This window comes from Pimephales promelas, chromosome 1 (assembly GCF_988280905.1).
Source record: "Pimephales promelas chromosome 1, fPimPro1.hap1.1, whole genome shotgun sequence".
Taxonomy (NCBI): domain Eukaryota; kingdom Metazoa; phylum Chordata; class Actinopteri; order Cypriniformes; family Leuciscidae; genus Pimephales; species Pimephales promelas.
The window spans coordinates 46,606,925-46,626,550 of record NC_142769.1 but is presented as its reverse complement, the minus strand read 5'-3'; the positions used below and the strand labels follow the sequence as shown (position 1 = coordinate 46,626,550).

The 19,626-nt window shown below is 42.1% G+C and overlaps 4 protein-coding genes across 4 annotated transcripts; all 4 read right to left on the bottom strand.

The window, feature by feature from the left end:
• Nucleotides 1-1,996: 1,996 nt before the first annotated feature.
• Nucleotides 1,997-7,537, bottom strand: LOC148998510 (uncharacterized). Its single transcript, XM_089130524.1, has 3 exons — nt 5,954-7,537; nt 3,242-3,335; nt 1,997-3,109 (listed from the first exon to the last, which is right to left on the bottom strand). The coding sequence occupies exon 3, from the start codon at nt 3,076-3,078 to the stop codon at nt 2,233-2,235; it is 846 nt and encodes a 281-aa protein (XP_088986650.1). The 5' UTR covers nt 3,079-3,109; nt 3,242-3,335; nt 5,954-7,537; the 3' UTR covers nt 1,997-2,232.
• Nucleotides 7,538-7,589: 52 nt separating this feature from the next.
• Nucleotides 7,590-9,151, bottom strand: LOC148998509 (G protein-coupled receptor 4-like). Its single transcript, XM_089130521.1, has one exon. It carries the CDS (start codon nt 9,149-9,151, stop codon nt 8,276-8,278), a length of 876 nt encoding a protein of 291 aa, XP_088986647.1. The 3' UTR covers nt 7,590-8,275.
• Nucleotides 9,152-9,401: 250 nt separating this feature from the next.
• LOC148998508 (uncharacterized) lies at nt 9,402-10,110 on the bottom strand (the record flags this gene model as incomplete). Its single annotated transcript, XM_089121665.1, has 1 exon — nt 9,402-10,110. A coding segment is annotated over one exon (708 nt), but the record flags the coding sequence as incomplete, so codon positions are not given.
• A 7,475-nt stretch (nt 10,111-17,585) lies between these two features.
• On the bottom strand, nt 17,586-19,436 carry LOC148998507 (uncharacterized). Its single transcript, XM_089130515.1, has one exon. The coding sequence runs from the start codon at nt 18,727-18,729 to the stop codon at nt 17,851-17,853; it is 879 nt and encodes a 292-aa protein (XP_088986641.1). The 5' UTR covers nt 18,730-19,436; the 3' UTR covers nt 17,586-17,850.
• Between the last annotated feature and the right edge of the window lie 190 nt (nt 19,437-19,626).

Here is a 19,626-nt window from a genome sequence, read left to right as displayed (position 1 = left end):
CGCACTCCTGTAGTCTGGCTTCCTCTTAGGCTCTAGCGCATGGTGCTTCGCTGGCAGACATCTGCAGAGCTGCAGGACACGACATCCAACACATTCGCCAGATTCTCAATCTCCGAGTGAAGCCTGTGTCCTCTCATGTACTCGCTTCAACCAGCTACCGGACCCGCTCAGGTGTCTTCGCTTGCTCGCCATTCCACTCCACGGACTGGATAAGTGGGATATTTCCTCAGTTGTCTTCCTCTCTGAAGCCCTGAGTTCCTCCAGCACTGTTGACAATGGCGCCAGTGTCTATTGGCTGGGCGTCGGCTAGGTGCCACCGTGTGCATTGTTCCTCCTCTGAGTAACCCCCACATTTGTATTTTCCACTGTAAGCCTCCTTGAGCATGTGTCTTTCCCTTGGCAAGCCACCTTGCCACCCCTGGAGTTGAATGTTGCCACCTTACAGGCTGGTCACTTCAGTGTTCCTCCATATGAAGTCCCCTTGGGCCATATGAGAAGTAATATTGCAACCTTTTGAATGTCATATTTAAAGGGTTAGTTCACACAAAAATTTAAATTAGTCCATGATTTGCTCACCCTCAAGTCATCCTAGGTGTACATGCCATTCTACAGGTATTCTTAAGTCCTCCCTACGGGTAGGCATACTGCGGCATATTTACTCTGAGATATGCTCCCCAGTGTACCTTGGTATTCCTGTGCTAAGTAGGACTCCTCATCCGTGCCAATTTCACGACAGGGGATCAGACTTTCACAGGGCACTGGAAGACAGCTGTGAAGGTGGCGTGTTTACACGGGGGATCCCCATTCTCCGTCATCCGACGTAACTCGGAGTGACTACGAAAGGGAACAACTCCGTTACGTATGTAACCCTCGTTCCCTGAGTAGGGAACGGAGACGTTATGTCTCCCTGCCACTTAGGCTGTACCGCTGGGTAGACGCCTAAATTCATTCTCGGCTCCTCAGCGAAGACTTAACTGCTTTTCCGTCCACATTTTCCTTACATACCCACGCGGTGGGGCGGAGATATGCTATGCAAATTCTGCAGACCCATGGCATTTCATCGCCATTGGCTCGATTTTTAATACTCGAAGATGACAGGCTTTCTAAGCGAAACCCCCATTCTCCGTCATCCGACATAACAACTCCGTTCCCCAATCCCTACTCAGAGAACAAGGGTTACATACTGTACGTAACCGAGACGTTTTCCTTCATTAAATCCATTATATTCATTTATTGAGTATGTCTGTTGCTCATATTACGAAGTGCCTTTAATGTTCGATATAAGCTACAAGCTTTACAATTTGTTGATACTTTAATTAGTATTTTTATAAAACAGGAACATTATTTTTTTCCTGCACAGTTTATCTCCAATCGTAATCAAACACATCTGAAGCAACCAATTAAAGTTGCTTCCTCCATAAGACAAAGTCAGCATCCAGACCAGTCCAGCACTAATATATCTGTGCTTCACAAAGGCTGGGTTGCGGTACATCGCTGAATGAGCCAGAGCTATGTAGTGCTCAACACAAAGGCAGGTGTGTTTGATTAGGGTTGGAGATGAACAGTGCAGGACAGTCGATCGGCAGGAGCAGGATTGGGCACCTGGTATAAGCAGTCTGCATGCCCGGTCTGCATGCCTTGATTTTTTACAACAGTGGCCATGGAAGTGATTGGAAAACCTGAATTCAATGATTTGAAGGGGTGTCTCAGTACATTTGGCAATATAGTGTATGTGAACATAGCAAAAATATAATTTTTCATCTCTTTATTATAAAAAATACATTTTCTTTAAAATTTTTATCACACAGTAGAATTTAGCGTGCTTTATTGGTTCAGATCATCTACTTACATTAAATACAAACATTTATTAAATAATACCAAGAATATATATATATATATTTGAAGAATCCTTTCAGGACTAAATTTCACATCAGACTGAGCACTACCAACAGACACTGAAGTCCACAAGAAAGTCCACATCCCATTTTGTTACCGTCTTATCATCTTTTAATGCCATTTATTTATTTATTGGATTTTTAAACATTTCTTTTAACAATAGAAGCCCATACAAAATTATAAGGAGAGTTTACACCACACCATTGAGTTTACACACCCATTGATAATAATAATAATAATAATAATTACACACCACACGACACAGAATGGGGCTTATGTCTTACATCTGAGAGCCATGTGATATCCAAAGCCACAGCTCCAACCTTTCCTGTTGTTTTAATGAGAACCTTTTTTAATGCATGAAAACTTGCCAAGCTTGGACAGATAGAGAGAAGGCTGTATTAAACTACACACCTGAATTAAACACGAAATGGTGCCCAAAAGCACACAGATAGTATCTTTAGGTATATATACCTTCATAGCTAAAACGAACACATCCAGACCATATGGAACAGATATGCAAACTAGAATGCCAGTGATAATTACAAATGCCCTCTTTTTCTGGTGGTGCATCCCTTCCTTCTGTGTTTCACCAGGACTTGGTCTCAACAGGATCTTGAGCACTCCTAGACTACAAGTAGTGATCACCAAGATGCTGATTGTGAGTGAGACAAGGTAGGCTGCAATCGGCGGATCTGGAAAGCTCAACACAAAAAATCCTCCATAAGACAAAGTCAGCATCCAGACCAGTCCAGCACTAATATATCTGTGCTTCACAAAGGCGGGGTTGCGGTACATCACTGGATGGGCCACGGCTATGTATCGCTCAACACAAATCAAACTATTCATAAAGGGACGTCCAACTAGATAGCTTCCAGAAAATAATACACCACTGAACATTGTGAGTTGACAGTTAAGAGCAAAAGAAACCTGTGTAAAAACAAAATGTATGACAGTCAAAAGTTCTAATACAGACAGGCTGACTGTAAAGATATCTGAGGTTGCCAGACTTCCCCCTTTTCTAATGTCACTTGTGCCCAGCCAGAGGACCCAGATGTGGATAGGCAGGAGGATAATGATCTTAAATGCTGTGACAGAAAATCCAATGAAAGTCCCTGGGTAAGAGTCTGTGCATGTAAATGCAAGATGATCTGTTTGGTTCAAGGAGACCGTTGTGTTCATCTCGCTATTCAGTCAAAACAAGCGCAAATATCTAAAGAACATGAAGGACAACTGTCAAATGATGCAATGAAGAATGAATAGACAGAAGAAAGTGCAGACTTCAGAGAAAACATATATTGTAAGCAATAGTGGCTGAAATGTAGCTATTATATTGTATACTGACCTGGGAATGGACTGATAACTATTAGAGTTGATCCATAGTGTTATCCCACCTGTGTGTTTCACTTATATAAGCTGTGTGTCGGGATGAATTATATCTGGAAAAATATGCAAATAGAAAGCAGACCTTTAAAGGGTTAGTTCACCCAAAAATGAAAATTAAGTCATTAATTACTCACCCCCATGCTGTACCAACCCCGTAAGACCTTCGTTCATCTTCGGAACACAAATAAAGATATTTTTAATTGAATCTGAGAGCTGGATCAGTCCTACATAGGCTTCCTAAGGGACTGGCTCTTGACGGCCCATAAAGTCATTAAAAGAAAAGGTTTAAATATTCCATGTGCCTACAGTGGCTCAACTATAACTTTATCAAGCGACGAGACTACTTTTTGTGCGAAAAAAAAACGTAAATAACGACTTTATTCGACTTTCCATTACTTCCTTTTGGGCGCATGCGCGAGAACTGAGACGAGACCGTTCTTCTTCGACTACTTTTTGTTACCGGCTGCTCACCGCTTAGGAGTTTTACCGCCCCCTACCGTATAAGATGACGTACTGATATAGCCGGAGGCGCAAAACGTTGTTTACAAGCAGTACGTCATCTTATACGGTAGGGGGCGGTAAAACTCCTAAGCGGTGAGCAGCCGGTAACAAAAAGTAGTCGAAGAAGAACGGTCTCGTCTCAGTTCTCGCGCATGCGCCCATAAGGAAGTAATGGAAAGTCGAATAAAGTCGTTATTTACGTTTTTTTTTCGCACAAAAAGTAGTCTCGTCGCTTGATAAAGTTATAGTTGAGCCACTGTAGGCACATAAAATATATAAACCTTTTCTTTTAATGACTTTCTGGGCTGTCAAGAGGCAGTCCCTCAGGCTGTCTATGGAAGAGTGATCCAGCCCTCAGATTCAATCAAAAATATCTTTATTTGTGTTCCGAAGATGAACGAAGGTCTTACAGGGTTGGTACAGCATGGGGGTGAGTAATTAATGACTTAATTTTCATTTTTGGGTGAACTAACCCTTTAATGATTGTGTTGTTTTTACTACAGTGTTTTACGCACTCCCAAAATGTCATCAGGTTAAGAGAAGAGAGCTGAATATTGCGAGCCTGGTTCAACCAGACTCTAGTTCATTTCATTTCCACATAGAGTCTGGAACCGCTCCATTGAGAAACGTTTCCTTCCTTGTAGGCGGGTTCACTATTAAAGTTCAAATCTATTGGATCTGCCCAAAGTCACTCACGATCTGCCATAGCCAATCGCTAACGGGGTGTCGTGAGTGACGTATGTCACGCGCCGAAATGGCTGGAAACAACAAGTCCGAATGATCAGAGGATTATGTTTACAATAGGATTTCAGTCAACGAGCGCCGCAGGTTTTGTTAATCTAGGAACAATTATTAATTCGAAATGTATATTTGACACGAAGGACAGTGATATATTCATTCAACGGTGGAAGCTGTGTCTAATCATTACAAATACGCCGCTGTGGTCGTTTCTGATCTGCCGCAAATGCTGTAGCAGCTACAGTGAATGATCAGTCTGTCACTATCTGCAGATGTGTAATAAACAACAATTTTTCATTTTACGTCTTATTGTCTTCACAGTATGTGTTTGTACATTTTTATGTGGCATTTAGTTTTTTTTTAGTAAAACAAATCAACCATTGCCATCTAAAACTGAAAATCAAATATCTTCAAAGTATGGTTTTTCACATTTTTATTTATGACAATTATTTTTTAAAAATCACAACCAATTTGTATGATTTACAACATGTAAAACTGACACACCAACCTCCTGCACGAGTGCACAAGGGCTCAAAATGTTCTATTCATCAGAAGAATCAGTAAATTTACAGTTGGGAATATGAGCGACTGACATGACTCCTGAGCAGATCTTCAACAATAGTTTAGCAGCCAGGACTCGGGGCTTCGGAACACCGCGAACACCAGGCTAAACCGTCCGTCGGTCATCGTGCACGAGCTGCCCAGCACAAACTTTCAAACTTTCTGCCTCCTTCACTTGGTCCTCCGTTGTTCAACAAGAGGTGAGACGATAACAATCCGGCTTTAAATTCTGTATATTCGGCAGTTTCTTTTCCAACAACAGACCGAATAGCTTTTCTCACGTCTTTCTCCACTGCCATTACTGAACTCAAACTGACGCGCTTACATCAACGTCATCTTTCTCAGCCACTCCCTCTATTCGCTGATTGGTCCTACAAAAAATTGATTTCTGGAAACCTAAGGATATGGAGCGATCCCAGACGTAGTACTGAAGTAAAATGAAATTGAGCGGAAGTGCGTAGGAGGGCGCAGCCAGGCTAGAATATTGCAGCATTTAAATGAAAATTTCAGTAATGCTTTATATTACACAATTTCAGGATAATTTTCAGTAATTATAGTGTATCTATCAAGTACTTACATTTAAGTAGAAGGGAACAATATGTACAATTTGGGGAATGAAGGGGTAACAAAGAGAATTAACAAATTATTAGTATAATAGAATGTGTCACAGGTCAGGGTGTGTCACCGGTCTCTCTCTGTTGTTTGTTTTGGTCCTGTCATTTCTGCAGCTCGTGAGGGTGACAAATTGCTCAATCACGAGCTGATCTTCCCCACCTGTCGCTTGTTTCCTCTACCCTTCATATTCCCAGCTATTGCTGTGCTATACCAGTGATCTGTGTTCAGGAGTATGGATTGGTACAGGACTGTTCACCTGCTGGTCCTTGTCCCTGTCTGTTGCGACTTTCCTGGATTCTCTCATCCTGACGGTGGTTTCCACTTCTCTTCACCTCTGCAGAATTGCAGGCTGTTCTCTCTGGAACCGTCGATCGGAGAGGCTTCACTTTCACTGCTGTAAAAATGTCATGAGATCAGACTGGAATTAATGAAGTAGTTCACTTTAAAAAAAAACTTTTGCTGATAATTTACTTACCCCCATGTCATCCAAGATATCCATGTCTTTCTTTCTTCAGTCGGAAAGAAATTAAGGTTTTTGATGAAAACATTCCAGGATTTTCTCCATATAATGGACTTCAATGGGAACCAAACGGTTCAAGGTCTAAATGAGAGTTTCAGTGCAGCTTCAAAGGTCTTTAAACGACACAGACAATGAATAAGGGTCTTATCTAGCGAAACGATCGGCCCTTTCAAAAATAAATAAAAAAGTTCAAGTTTTATAAGCACAAATGCTCGCCTTGCTCTGTTCTGTGATGAGCGTTCGTGACTCTCCTTTTCGAACGCGTTCATCAAAATGAACAAATCTTTTTTGAGTCATTTGGTTCAAAATGATTCAAAAAAAGATTTGTTCATTTTAATGACTGTTTTGTGTTATGATCGATTTTGTACTTAATTCCTCTAGCGCCACCGTCAGGCCGATTGGGGCGAGCCTTGATGAAGTTGTAGACGGTGCGGTACTGCATCCCTCAAAGTTTCAAGTCTAACAATTACGATACGGTTTCAGCGCTACGTGCTTGAACTCCTAATAATTATAAAAAAAGATTAATTCAAAATTAATGTAGATATATTATAGCATCTCCTATTAACATAATCAGTTCACTAATAAGCAGTTTGATTTACATTCACACAACACTTTAAAGTCACACAACTTTATTCACTTGATCTACCTCCATTTAATGCAAAATACCACTTATAGCCTATAATTCATTAAAGGTATTCCTGTTTATTTATTTGTTTTGTTTTTTTGGCTTTTTGCCACTTTAAACAATACGACAATTAACCATGACGTCACAACAATAATAGACGCTCTTCCGGGTGGCAAAAGCCGAAGCGTCCCTATGGCAACACTAGTAAATTGATTGGAGGGAGACACACCGTCGGCAGTAGCCTAATCTATATTTCAACACTTGATTCAAAAACAGACGTGGTGGAAATTCAGACATAGTTAACATGATCATTAGAGCTTAGATTCTTTGATCTAGAGACGTGTACTCCCAACGCACTAGACCGTGGCGCGGGACTCGATCTGATGGCCGAGTGTAATGCATTCACTCTGTGTGTGCGGATTGCAGGAGAATAAAACAATTCGCGGGACTCCCGCAAACTAGAAATATCTATGAATAAAACAAATAAAAACTAACACATTTGTATTCATCAGTTGCAGAAAAGCAACAAGAACAACTAAAACAAAATAGAAATGATTTACATGGCAGAGTTTCTTTTTATAACGTGACTGCAGCGATGAGCGATGTAGCCAATCACAGACATATGTGTTGATTTATTGAACGCATTGGCCAATCAGAAGCATTTACGATGAAGAAGCATTTACTCACCGCTCAAAAGAAAGTAACATAGATTAACTAACTTAGTTGAGAACGTCAGTTGTATAACGACCCACGTATTAAAATGGTTGGGTTTAAATCGGGCTCAGGCTCATAATTAGAAGACGACATGCACTTTTGACGACGTCCACTAGCTTTAACCTCCTCACCCACAGGTTCTGCTGGATAGATTTACTTTTTTTCTGAAGGAAATCGATAAAAAAAACCTACGCCTTTTGCTGCATATCTGGTGGCGCAACCCCAAACACAACATATTTTCGCCATAGATTAAACTTTGATCAACAACAATGATTTTAACTGTGTAACTGTTCAGTTGCCGGCTGGATCTCTTCAGTTAGTCAATGGAAGCTGCTCGTGTTCTGCCACCCGGAAGTATCGCGGTGCCTATTGTTTACAAACATTCTGAAATGCCCTATACTAGTAAAGCAATCTTGATAGGTAAATGATAAGGAGTACCACTTTATTTTACAGTGTCCTTGTTACATCTGTTACAATTTAACATAGTAATTACATTAAATTATACATAATTACATGCAACTAACCCTCAACCAAATCCTATTCCTACCCCAACTCTAAAGTTAGCATATGTTGTTACTTAATACTACTCAGTACTTAAATACATAATTACACTGTAATGACACCTTAAAATAAAGCGTATACGAAGATGGTTACAAAACCCAACCCAGAACTGAAATTCATCTCTATCTGAGAGCCACTGCTCTGCACGGATGCGCTATTTATGAGGACGTGGCTTCAATATTTTGTGTTGTTTTAATAAGAACCTTTTTGATGCATGAAAACACACCATGCTTGGACAGATAGAGAAGAGGCTGTATAACACTACCTTGTTTCAATAACCATACATTGACACCCAGCAGCACACATAATGCATCATGAGAAATATTATTACTAATGTTGAAAAGTAGTATATCCAGACCATATGGAACAGATATGCAAACTAGAATGACAGTGATAATTACAAATGCCCTCTTTTTCTGGTGGTGCATCCCTTCCCTCTGTGTTTCACCAGGACTTGGTCTCAACAGGATCTTGAGCACTCCTAGACTACAAGTAGTGATCACCAAGATGCTGATTGCCAGGGAACAAAAGTAGATCTCAATTTGGATGTGTGAATTGCAAACAGAAAGACCTCCATAAGCTAGACTCAGCATCCAGACCAGTCCAGCACTAATATATCTGTGCTTCACAAAGGCTGGGTTGCGGTACATCGCTGGATGAGCCACGGCTATGTAACGCTCAACACAAATCAAACTATTCATAAGGGGTTGTCCAACAATGTAGATTCCAGAAAAAAACACAACACCACGTATGGTTTCTTGACGCTTAAAAGTAAAAGGAACCATACCTAAAGGATAAATTATAGTCACAAAAATCTCTAGTACAGGAAGGTTCATTGTAAAGATCTCAGAGGCTGCCAGACGTCCCCTAATTCTAAAGTTTCTTGAGCCCAGCCAGAGGACACAGATATGGATGGGCAGGAGGACAAAGATGTTCAGTGTTATTACAGAAAGTTGAAGTGAATATCCTGGGATGGAGTCTTTGCATGTGATCCCAAAAGCAGATGTTTGGTTCTTGGAGACAGTGCTGTTCATGTTCCTCTTCAAGAAGTCAAGTGTCTAAAGAACTTAAAAAAGCAACAAATAATGCAACAGTACAATGAAAACACATTAGAAAACTCTAAAAACAAGACAACTCTGTGATGACGATGAACAATATATAAATGTAAGCAATAATATACACTAACCTGATGTTAACCGGCCAGATAACCTTCTGAGTGGTTGTCAGCTGCAGCTCCTCTTACATTAGTTTCATCCCACGGCACATGTGTTTGCATTTGGATGAATTATGAAAAGAAAATATGCAAATATGGAATGAAACGAATGCAGTGAATGCCAGTGATAATTACAAATGCCCTCTTTTTCTGGTGGTGCATCCCTTCCTTCTGTGTTTCACCAGGACTTGGTCTCAACAGGATCTTGAGCACTCCTAGACTACAAGTAGTGATCACCAAGATGCTGATTGTGAGTGAGACAAGGTAGGCTGCAATCGGCGGATCTGGAAAGCTCAACACAAAAAATCCTCCATAAGACAAAGTCAGCATCCAGACCAGTCCAGCACTAATATATCTGTGCTTCACAAAGGCTGGGTTGCGGTACATCGCTGGATGGGCCACGGCTATGTATCGCTCAACACAAGTCAAACTATTCATAAAGGGACGTCCAACCAGATAGCTTCCAGAAAATAAAATAGCAATGAACATTGTGAGTTGACAGTTAAGAGCAAAAGAAACATGTACAAAAACAAAATGTGTGACAGTCAAAAGTTCTAATACAGACAGGCTGACTTTAAAGATATCTGAGGTTGCCAGACTTCCCCCTTTTCTAATGTCACTTGTGCCCAGCCAGAGGACCCAGATGTGGATAGGCAGGAGGATAAAGATCTCCAATGCAGTGACAGAAAATCCAATGAATTTCCCCGGGTAAGAGTCTGTGCATGTAAATGCAAGATGATCTGTTTGGTTCAAGGAGACCGTTGTCTTCATCTCGCTATTCAGTCAAAACAAGTGCAAATATCTAAAGAACATGAAGGACAACTGTCAAATGATGCAATGAAGAATGAATAGACAGAAGAAAGTGCAGACTTCAGAGAAAACATACATTGTTAGCTACATTTCAGCCACTATTGCTATTGTATACTGACCTGGTAATGGACTGATAACTATTAGAGTTGATCCATAGTGTTATCCCACCTGTGTTTCACTTATATAAGCTGTGTGTCAGAATTATATCTGGAAAAATATGCAAATAGAAAGCAGACCTTTAATGATTGTGGTGTTTTTAGTACAGCGTTTACGCACTGCCAAAATGCTAACAGGTTAAGAGAAGAGAGCTGAATATTGCAGCATTTAAATGGAAATTTCAGTATCACTTTAGATTATACATTTTTCAGGATAATATTCAGTAATTATAGTGTATCTATCAAGTACTTAAATGTAAGTATAAGGGAACAATATGTAAAATTTGGGGAATGAAGGGGTAACAACAAGGAGTATTAACAAATTATTACTATTATAGAAATAAGGGGTACTTATTCTACTATTATGATGCAACAATCTTACATTTGGGAGCAATATTAAAAAATCTTATTAAAAGACTGCTGCTATTGGATCTGTCTGTCCCCTGTGTGTGTTCGTGACAGTTGCGGGCCGTAATTTAAAGTCAAGTCAAATGTATTTATATAGCGCTTTTTACAATACAGATTGTATAAAGCAGCTTCACAGTGATGCCATGAAAATAATACAACACAGATCAATAATATTGTTGAATATTAAATGTCCCCAAATAAGCAAGCCAAAAGCCAAGGCAACAGTGGCAAGGAACCAAAACTCCATCAGGTGACATAACGGAGAAAAAAACCTCAGGAGAACCCAGGCTCAGTTGGGGTGGGGGCCAGTTCACCTCTGGCCAAATTGGGCAGCATTACATAACAAATTTGATCGAAACACTAAGAGTATTTGTCCATTTCCATCTGTTTGGAAGTCGAAGTAATCACGCCGGTTTGGAGACGAGATGTTGAGGATCAGTGCCGATGAGGCTGGCACTTAAAGCCACACTGTGGAACTCTTACCATACCATACCATCTTCTTCCGCTCATCCGGGGCCGGGTCGCGGGGGCAGCAGTCTAAGCAGAGATGCCCAGACATCTCTCTCCCTAGACACTTCCTCCAGCTCTTCTGGGGGGGATACCGAAGCGTTCCCAGGCCAGCTGGGAGACATAGTCTCTCCAGCGTGTCCTAGGTCTTTCCCGGGGCCTCCGCCCAGTGGGACGTGCCCGAAACACCTCCCCAGGAAGGCGTCCAGGAGGCATCCGGAACAGATGCCCGAGCCACCTCAGCTGACTCCTCTCGATGTGGAGGAGCAGCGGCTCTACTCTGAGCTCCTCCCGAGTGACCGAGCTTCTTACCCTATCTCTAAGGGATCGCCCAGCCACCCTCCGGAGAAAGCTCATTTCGGCCGCCTGTATCCGGGATCTTGTCCTTTCGTACATGACCCAAAGCTCATGACCATAGGTGAGAGTAGGAACGTAGATTGACCGGTAATTCGAGAGCTTTGCCTTACGGCTCAGCTCCTTCTTCACCACAACAGACCGGTACATCGACCGCATTACTGCTGAAGCTGCACCGATGCGTCTGTCAATCTCCCGTTCCATCCTTCCCTCACTCGTGAACAAAACCCCAAGATACTTAAACTCCTCCACTTGAGGAAGGATCTCTCCACCAACCTGAAGTGGGCAAGCCACCCTTTTCCGGCTGAGGACCATGGCCTCGGATTTGGAGGTGCTGATTTTCATCCCAGCCGCTTCACACTCGGCTGCAAACCGTCCCAGTGCATGCTGAAGGTCCTGGTATGAAGGGGCCAACACGACAACATCATCCGCGAAGAGCAGAGACGAAATCGCGTGGCCCCCAAACCTGACACCCTCCGGCCCCTGGCTGCGCCTAGAAATTCTGTCCATAAAAATGATGAACAGAACCGGCGACAAAGGGCAGCCCTGCCGGAGTCCAACATGCACCGGGAAGAAGTCTGACTTACTACCGGCAATGCGAACCAAGCTCCTGCTTCGGTCATACAGGGACCGGACAGCCCTTAGCAAAGGACACCGGACCCCATATTCCCGGAGCACCCTCCACAGGCCGCCTCGGGGGAAACAGTCGAATGCCTTCTCCAAATCCACAAAACACATGTGGACTGATTGGGCAAACTCCCATGAACCCTCCAGCACCCTGTAGAGAGTATAGAGTTGGTCCAGTGTTCCACGGCCCGGACGAAAACCGCACTGTTCCTCCTGAATCCGAGGTTCCATTATCGGCCGTATTCTCCTCTCCAGTACCCTGGCATAGACTTTCCCAGGGAGGCTGAGAAGTGTGATCCCCCTATAGTTGGAACACACCCTCCGGTCCCCCTTCTTAAAAAGAGGAACCACCACCCCGGTCTGCCATCCCAGAGGTGCTGCAGAGGCGTGTCAACCAAGACAGCCCCACAGCATCCAGAGACTTGAGGTATTCGGGGCGGATCTCATCCACCCCCGGTGCCTTGCCACCGAGGAGTTTCTTGACTACCTCGGTGACCTCAGCTAGGGTGATATACGAGTCCCCCCCTGAGCCCTCAGCCTCTGCAGCCTCAATGGAAGACGTGACGGCGGGATTGAGGAGGTCCTCTAAGTATTCCTTTCACCGTCCGACGACATCCCCAGTCGAGGTCAACTGCCGCCCACCCCTACTGTAAACAGCATTGGTAGGGGACTGTTTCCCTCTCCTGAGGCGCCGGACAGTTTGCCAGAATCTCTTCAAGGCCAGCCGATAGTCCTTCTCCATGGCCTCACCGAACTCCTCCCAGGCCCGAGTTTTTGCCTCCACGACCACCCGGGCCGCAGTCCGCTTGGCCTGCCGGTACCTGTCAGCTGCCTCTGGAGTCCCACGAGCCAACCAAGGCCCGATAGGACTCCTTCAGCTTGACGGCATCCTTTACTTCCGGTGTCCACCACCGGGTTCGAAGATTGCCGCCTCGACAGGCACCGGAGACCTTACGGCCACAGCTCCGAGCAGCCGCTTCGACAATGGAGGTGGAGAACATGGTCCACTCAGACTCAATATCTCCAGCCTCCCTCGGGATCTGGTCGTAACTCTGCCGGAGGTGAGAGTTGAAGATCTTTCTGCTAGGAGATTCAGCGTACTGTAAGGGTTTGCTGGGAACGTTTGGCTGTGGAACTCTTCTACCTTTATAATATATTATCAAAACCCATTGAGATGGTAGATTGACTTACAATAGGTTGAATGACGAGTCTGCCGTCTCCTGAAGGTGTCTGTATCGCTTTTACTTGCACTTTGTAACTTCGGGTAGGAACCCGAGCACAAAAAGAACTACAAAATTCGACCGCTTTACGGCATACGTCACTTCCCCCACCACCGCTTCGCTCGCTGGCGTGAGCTAACGGAGGGGGAAGAGTGCTCGACCGATGCGGACGCTTGCCTGCACACAAATGGCGTTTCTAAGGTAACCCAGATAAATTCATATAAGGAGTGTAGTATTTTCTAGTATTCCGGTCACAGCCGATGGTGTTATGAGTGTAATAAAATGCCCACAGCCCAGTGTTCATTTCTACAAACACAGCCCCGTCAGTGCAGGGCTCGCACTAATAAAATCGTCTCATGTCAAATATAACATTAACGTTACATTAAATGTAGTGAACGTACCCACGACTCAGAAGTACCCAAAAAACACTAACATTACACACCACATGTCCCACGGTTTCTGAAGAATGAGTTGGGATGGGTCCAGGCGCAGGACCACTATAGAGGGTCCCTCAGGATAAACAGAGAAACTACTATTAGAGTAGACACCATCCTTCTTATGATTTACCAACTGCATCAGGATTTACAGGACGTGTTCCCGGTTCCAGCTGATCTAAACTATAATTTTTGAAGTCAGCATAGATGTATCCTTCATCGGCTTTGATATCCCAAAATCCTGTGCTTTCCAGTCTGTGACAGTTGAGCGAGAAAAATAAAGATGGCGTATGAAAGTTGTAGTCATTAAATATTTTCTTAGTTGTCACCAAAGCTCGCTCTATTTTGCTGTAAATCATTAAAGCGTAACACTGTCAGAAGTCAATCCGAAATCAGTTTCGTGAGGTGCCTTCGTTCGCAATCGCTGCCTGCAAAGTCAGAGGTACCTGACATTAGAAAAATACATAATGCTGAGTGTTTGCACATTCAGCATTACAGGCTGATCTGGCTACAAAAACACCATGAGTCTCTTGGAACATTTCATTATATAATCAGACCAAGACAAAACATCCCCTAATGTGGGGAATGTGTAGCCTGGATGCCAGCCCGAACTCCGCCCACCAGAGTATGTGAGCGGAGTGGAGCGGCAACAATTTCCCCTCCACGCTCCAAGCATTATATAATCACTCCGCTCCAGCTCCGCTCCGGGTTCACCATTTACCGCTCCCGCTCCACTCCTCGCTCACTGATATCAGAAACACCGCTCCGTGTTCGCTCCCCAAGGAAATTCCAAATAAAGTATTTAAGTATGCTTTAAAATCTCACAAAATGTCTCCTCATCATAATAGATACATAGGCATAGTAAATAAAAAAAAAAACAACGTTAGGAGAATAGTTGCAATGTTGTTTATTGGATTTGGATAGTGTGCAAACTTTTCCTATGACATATGCTTATTACAGGTTATCAGCATTATAAATTAAATATCATTGCTGCTTTTTGCAGAGCACATTTTGTTTGGAAAGAAGAAAATAACTACGTTTTCATCAGTTATTTATCTACGGGTCGCTACATTTCTCACAGATTCATGCTCATTTAAAATCAAATACTGACAGATAGCCGACTGTATGATTACATTTGTTTGAATGCAATGCATTAGTGAGAAAGCGATTGCGTTGGTGAGTGTTACCTGTTTAAAATGTGCTTTCACCCCACCCGATCCAGCGCCCCATCTCATGAAAGTGCGTAGGCTATCTATATTTTATTTCTCGTGGGCATATACGATACGCACTTAATGGCAAGAACGCACTTCACACCCATACTAACCAAGGGGTTTAGTGTGCGTCATTTGCACGCACAAACAATTTTTTGGCATATAATAGCTAATAGGCACGAGAAATAAAATGTGTGCTATAGATTCGCACTTTCATGAGATCGTGCCCGCTCATATTCAGTACAGGCTTGATAACTATAACCTCCCGCAGCCACTCATGTCCATCGGCGTCATCATAACCCTCACATTTTTTTCTGATTTGAGTGATCCATCTGTATCATGCTAGCGTAATGTGTTGAACACGTGAATCCTTACTAAAAATGCAGTTCTATAATGAGCCGTTGGCATGAATTGTCCTTGTGATAGAGCGGTAGTGGAGCGCGCTCGGAGCGAGGGAAAACCACGACGCTCCGACTTTTAAAAAATCCGCTCCGCGCTCCATTCAAAATCATGCCGCTCCACTCCTCGCTCCGCTCCCACTCCACTCCGCTCACATACTCTGCCGCCCACAACATTTTTTGGTCGGGAAGTTCGGTCTGGACTCGATCCATTGAGGAGTAATTATGATCAGGTAAGAAATGAACGGGCAAATCAAAAATTGCCAGGGTGGGCTTTATACGATGATGGACAGATGATCTGCAGGGACGTAATCATCACGTTATCAAAGAGCGCTTAACTGTTTTCCCTCAGAGATGACTGCAGCTGGAGAATTGAGATGTATAGATTCCACTGTCGCGTCTTTTGTAAAATAAATCGACAGTGCATTAATTTTAATAGACAAACAGAGAACTGCAATCAAGGCATTTGTCGATCGGAAAGATATTTTTGGCGTCCTTCCAACATGATTCGGGAAAAGTGTAACTTATCAGCTGGCTCTGACGGTCGCTAAGAAGATGGGACGTAATGAAAAGCCTGCGGTCGTTGTTGTTTCTCCTTTTGGTCGCACTCATGGAGAAGTAAGTAAAAGAAGCAACAATCGTTATTTAACTTCTAATCTAAAAAAAGTAAGTTCTGTAGTTGAAAACTGCGCTATGCAAAGGAGTTGACTTACTGCGTTGCTCTGATTGGTTGTAGGTTTACCGACTATCCAATTGAGTGCAGAGTTTTTTTTTTTCCTGGTTCGGTTAAGACACGCCTCATAATCAAAGCCCAATGGAGCGGTCTCAGACTCATTTTCTTATTGAAATGAGTATGACGAAGTCAGGCTAGGGAATGTGGATAGTTTGAATGAAGGACCCTGGGAAAACAACCCAATAAGCAAAGTATCTCTAAACCCATATTACCATTTGGTTTACATATGAGACCAGTATACCAGTCACACTGAGACATTTTGACAACATGACTGTTAATTCACTTGTATCGACATAGAACATTATAATTTTTCTGTAATCTTTGCAAAAGAACTGAATGAAGAAAATAATGTCTAAAGGGAAGGAAGTAGAGGAGAAGAAACAAATATGAAGAAAGGACTGGAGGGAAACGATCTTTCCCACAACTTCACTGTGGCTACGTCCACATTAATCCGGATACATTTGAAAACGGGGTTTTCATTTAAAAACGCTCTCCGTCCACACTAGCGTTTTCAGGTGTGACGTTTCAGTGTGGATGAGAAACTTCTAAATTCACTTTATTGCGCATGCGTGAAACTTCACAAAAGCTCACTGAGATGATACAGATGGGAAAATAAATAATAATGTCATCGCACAATAACAGGATAATTTTATTTAGCAAAATATCTCACCATCACTGATGCGTCCAGGTCGCATTCAGTCACCATATGTTTGGTCTAAAACGCAACTGCTCTCCTGTTTTGCCGCAGAACAGCAAATGTGAGTAGACTACATTATCTGTCATCTTTGCAGTACTGAGCTATGAAGAATAGCACATATTAAGTAACATAGAAAGTAACATATTTTAGCAATAGTGTAAAAATGAATAACACATAACAGACACAATACCGATAAACATGAATATCTATTGGTACAACATGGATCACATGACGTCATCGTTTTGAAATACCTCCGGTTTCACTGTCCACACTACAACGCGAAAACGGCGTTTTCAAATTTATCCACTTTGGAGAGCGTTTTCCAAACGATACGTTTTTGTTGACTTAAAACGCCGTCTCAGTGTGGACAGAAGGCCAAAACGGAGAGAAAAATATACGTTTTCAAACGAAAACGTATTAGTGTGGACATGTAGGGTGTGGAGACGAATGGAAATATGCATTTGTGTTGTCCATATCTCAGGAGATCAAAGTATCTGAGGTTCTGTTTGCCTTACGCCAGTGTGACGGCAACAAAAGCCATTCTCAATAGATTATTAGTGCTACACGCTTGAATGATGAATTCAAAATGAATGTAGATGTATTATAGCATCTTTTTATTATTACTACCAAAATCATTACACGAAGAAGCAGTTGATTTACATTCACACATTCTAATATTCATAATATTTTTATACATTTTGCAGTAACATGTTACAGTGATTTATTCCTTAAATGAGCTTTGTTCACTTGATCTACTTGCATTTAATGCAAAATACCAATTATCCAATTAATTAAAGGAATTCCTGTTTGTTTATTTGTGAATTGGACTTTTTTGGCCAATTTAAGCAATACTGGGAAAACAATCGTGATAGGGAAATGATAAGGATAGAAGATGGTTACAAAACCCAACCCAGAACCGAACTTTCATCTCTATCTGAGAGCCACTGCTCTGCATGGATGCGCTATTTATGAGGACGTGGCTTCAATATTTTGTGTTGTTTTAATAAGAACTTTTTTGATGCATGAAAACATACCATGCTTGGACAGATAGAGAGGAGGCTGTATAATACTACCTTGTTTCAATAACCATACATTGACACCCAGCAGCACACAGAAAGCATCATGAGAAATATTATTACTAATGTTGAAAAGTAGTATATCCAGACCATATGGAACAGATATGGAAACTAGAATAACAGTGATAATTACAAATGCCCTCTTTTTCTGGTGGTGCATCCCTTCCTTCTGTGTTTCACCAGGACTTGGTCTCAACAGGATCTTGAGCACTCCTAGACTACAAGTAGTGATCACCAAGATGCTGATTGCAAGGGAACAAGTGTAGACCTCAATTTGGGTGCGTGTACTGGTACAAACAGAAAGACCTCCATAAGCTAGACTCAGCATCCAGACCAGTCCAGCACTAATATATCTGTGCTTCACAAAGGCTGGGTTGCGGTACATCGCTGGATGAGCCACGGCTATGTATCGCTCTACACAAATCAGGCTATTCATAAGGGGTTGTCCAACCAGATAGCTTCCAGAAAAAAACTTAAAAAGGAGTATGGTTTCTTGATGCATATAAGTAAAAGGAACCAAACTTAAAGAATAAATTATGGTCACAAAAATCTCTAGTACAGAAAGGTTCATTGTAAAGATTTCTGAGGCTGCCAGACGTCCCCTAATTCTAAAGTTTCTTGAGCCCAGCCAGAGGACCCAGATATGGATGGGCAGGAGGACAAAGATGTCCACTGCTATTACAGAAAGTTGAAGTGAATACCCTGGGATGGAGTCTGTGCATGAGACCCCAAAAGCAGATGTTTGGTTCTTGGAGACAGTGCTGTTCATGTTCCTCTTCAAGAAGTCAAGTGTCTAAAGAACGTAAAAAACAACAAATAATGCAACGGTACAATAAAAACACATTAGAAAACTCTAAAAACAAGACAACACCTGTTTTTCTCTGTGGTGACGATGAACAATATATAAATGTAAACAATAACATACACTGACCTGATGTCAACCGGGCAGATAACCTTCTGAGTGGATGTCACCTGCAGCTCCTCTCACATTAGTTTCATCCCACGGCACATGTGTTTGCATTTGGATGAATTATGAAAAGAAAATATGCAAATATGGAATGAAATGCAGGATTTTAACAGCATTTTGTCACGTTTGGGTTTGTTCATGTCATGTTCCATGTCTGTCATGTGATTCCTTGTTTGTCATGTGATCCTGCCATGTGTGGATTTTCATTGATTAATGGTCTGTTCTTTGTTCACAGGTGTCCCTTGTCTTGTCATTAGTCTGTGTATTTAAGCCCTCATGTTTGCCATTTGTCTTGGTGAGTTCATGTTTTGGTTTTGAGTTCCACGTTATGTTTGATTTTGTCATTCAAATAAAGCTGCACTTGGGTTCACAAATGTGTTATCAGTGGATCCCTTTTGTGTTCATTTGAGTTTGTGATCACGGTTCAAAAATCTCAAAATAAGAAGTGAAGAGAAATAATATTGTAACCTTTTGAATGTCATATTTAAAGGGTTAGTTCACCCAAAAATAAAAAAGTCCATGATTTACTCACCCTCAAGTCATCCTAGGTGTACATGCCATTCTTCTTTAAGACAAATACAATCAGAGTGAAAATTAAAAAAAATATCCTGCTCTGAAAAGCTTTATAATGGGATTGAATGGATGGAGAAAATTTCAAGTCCAAATCATTATAAAAGTAATCCATATGGCTCCAGGGGT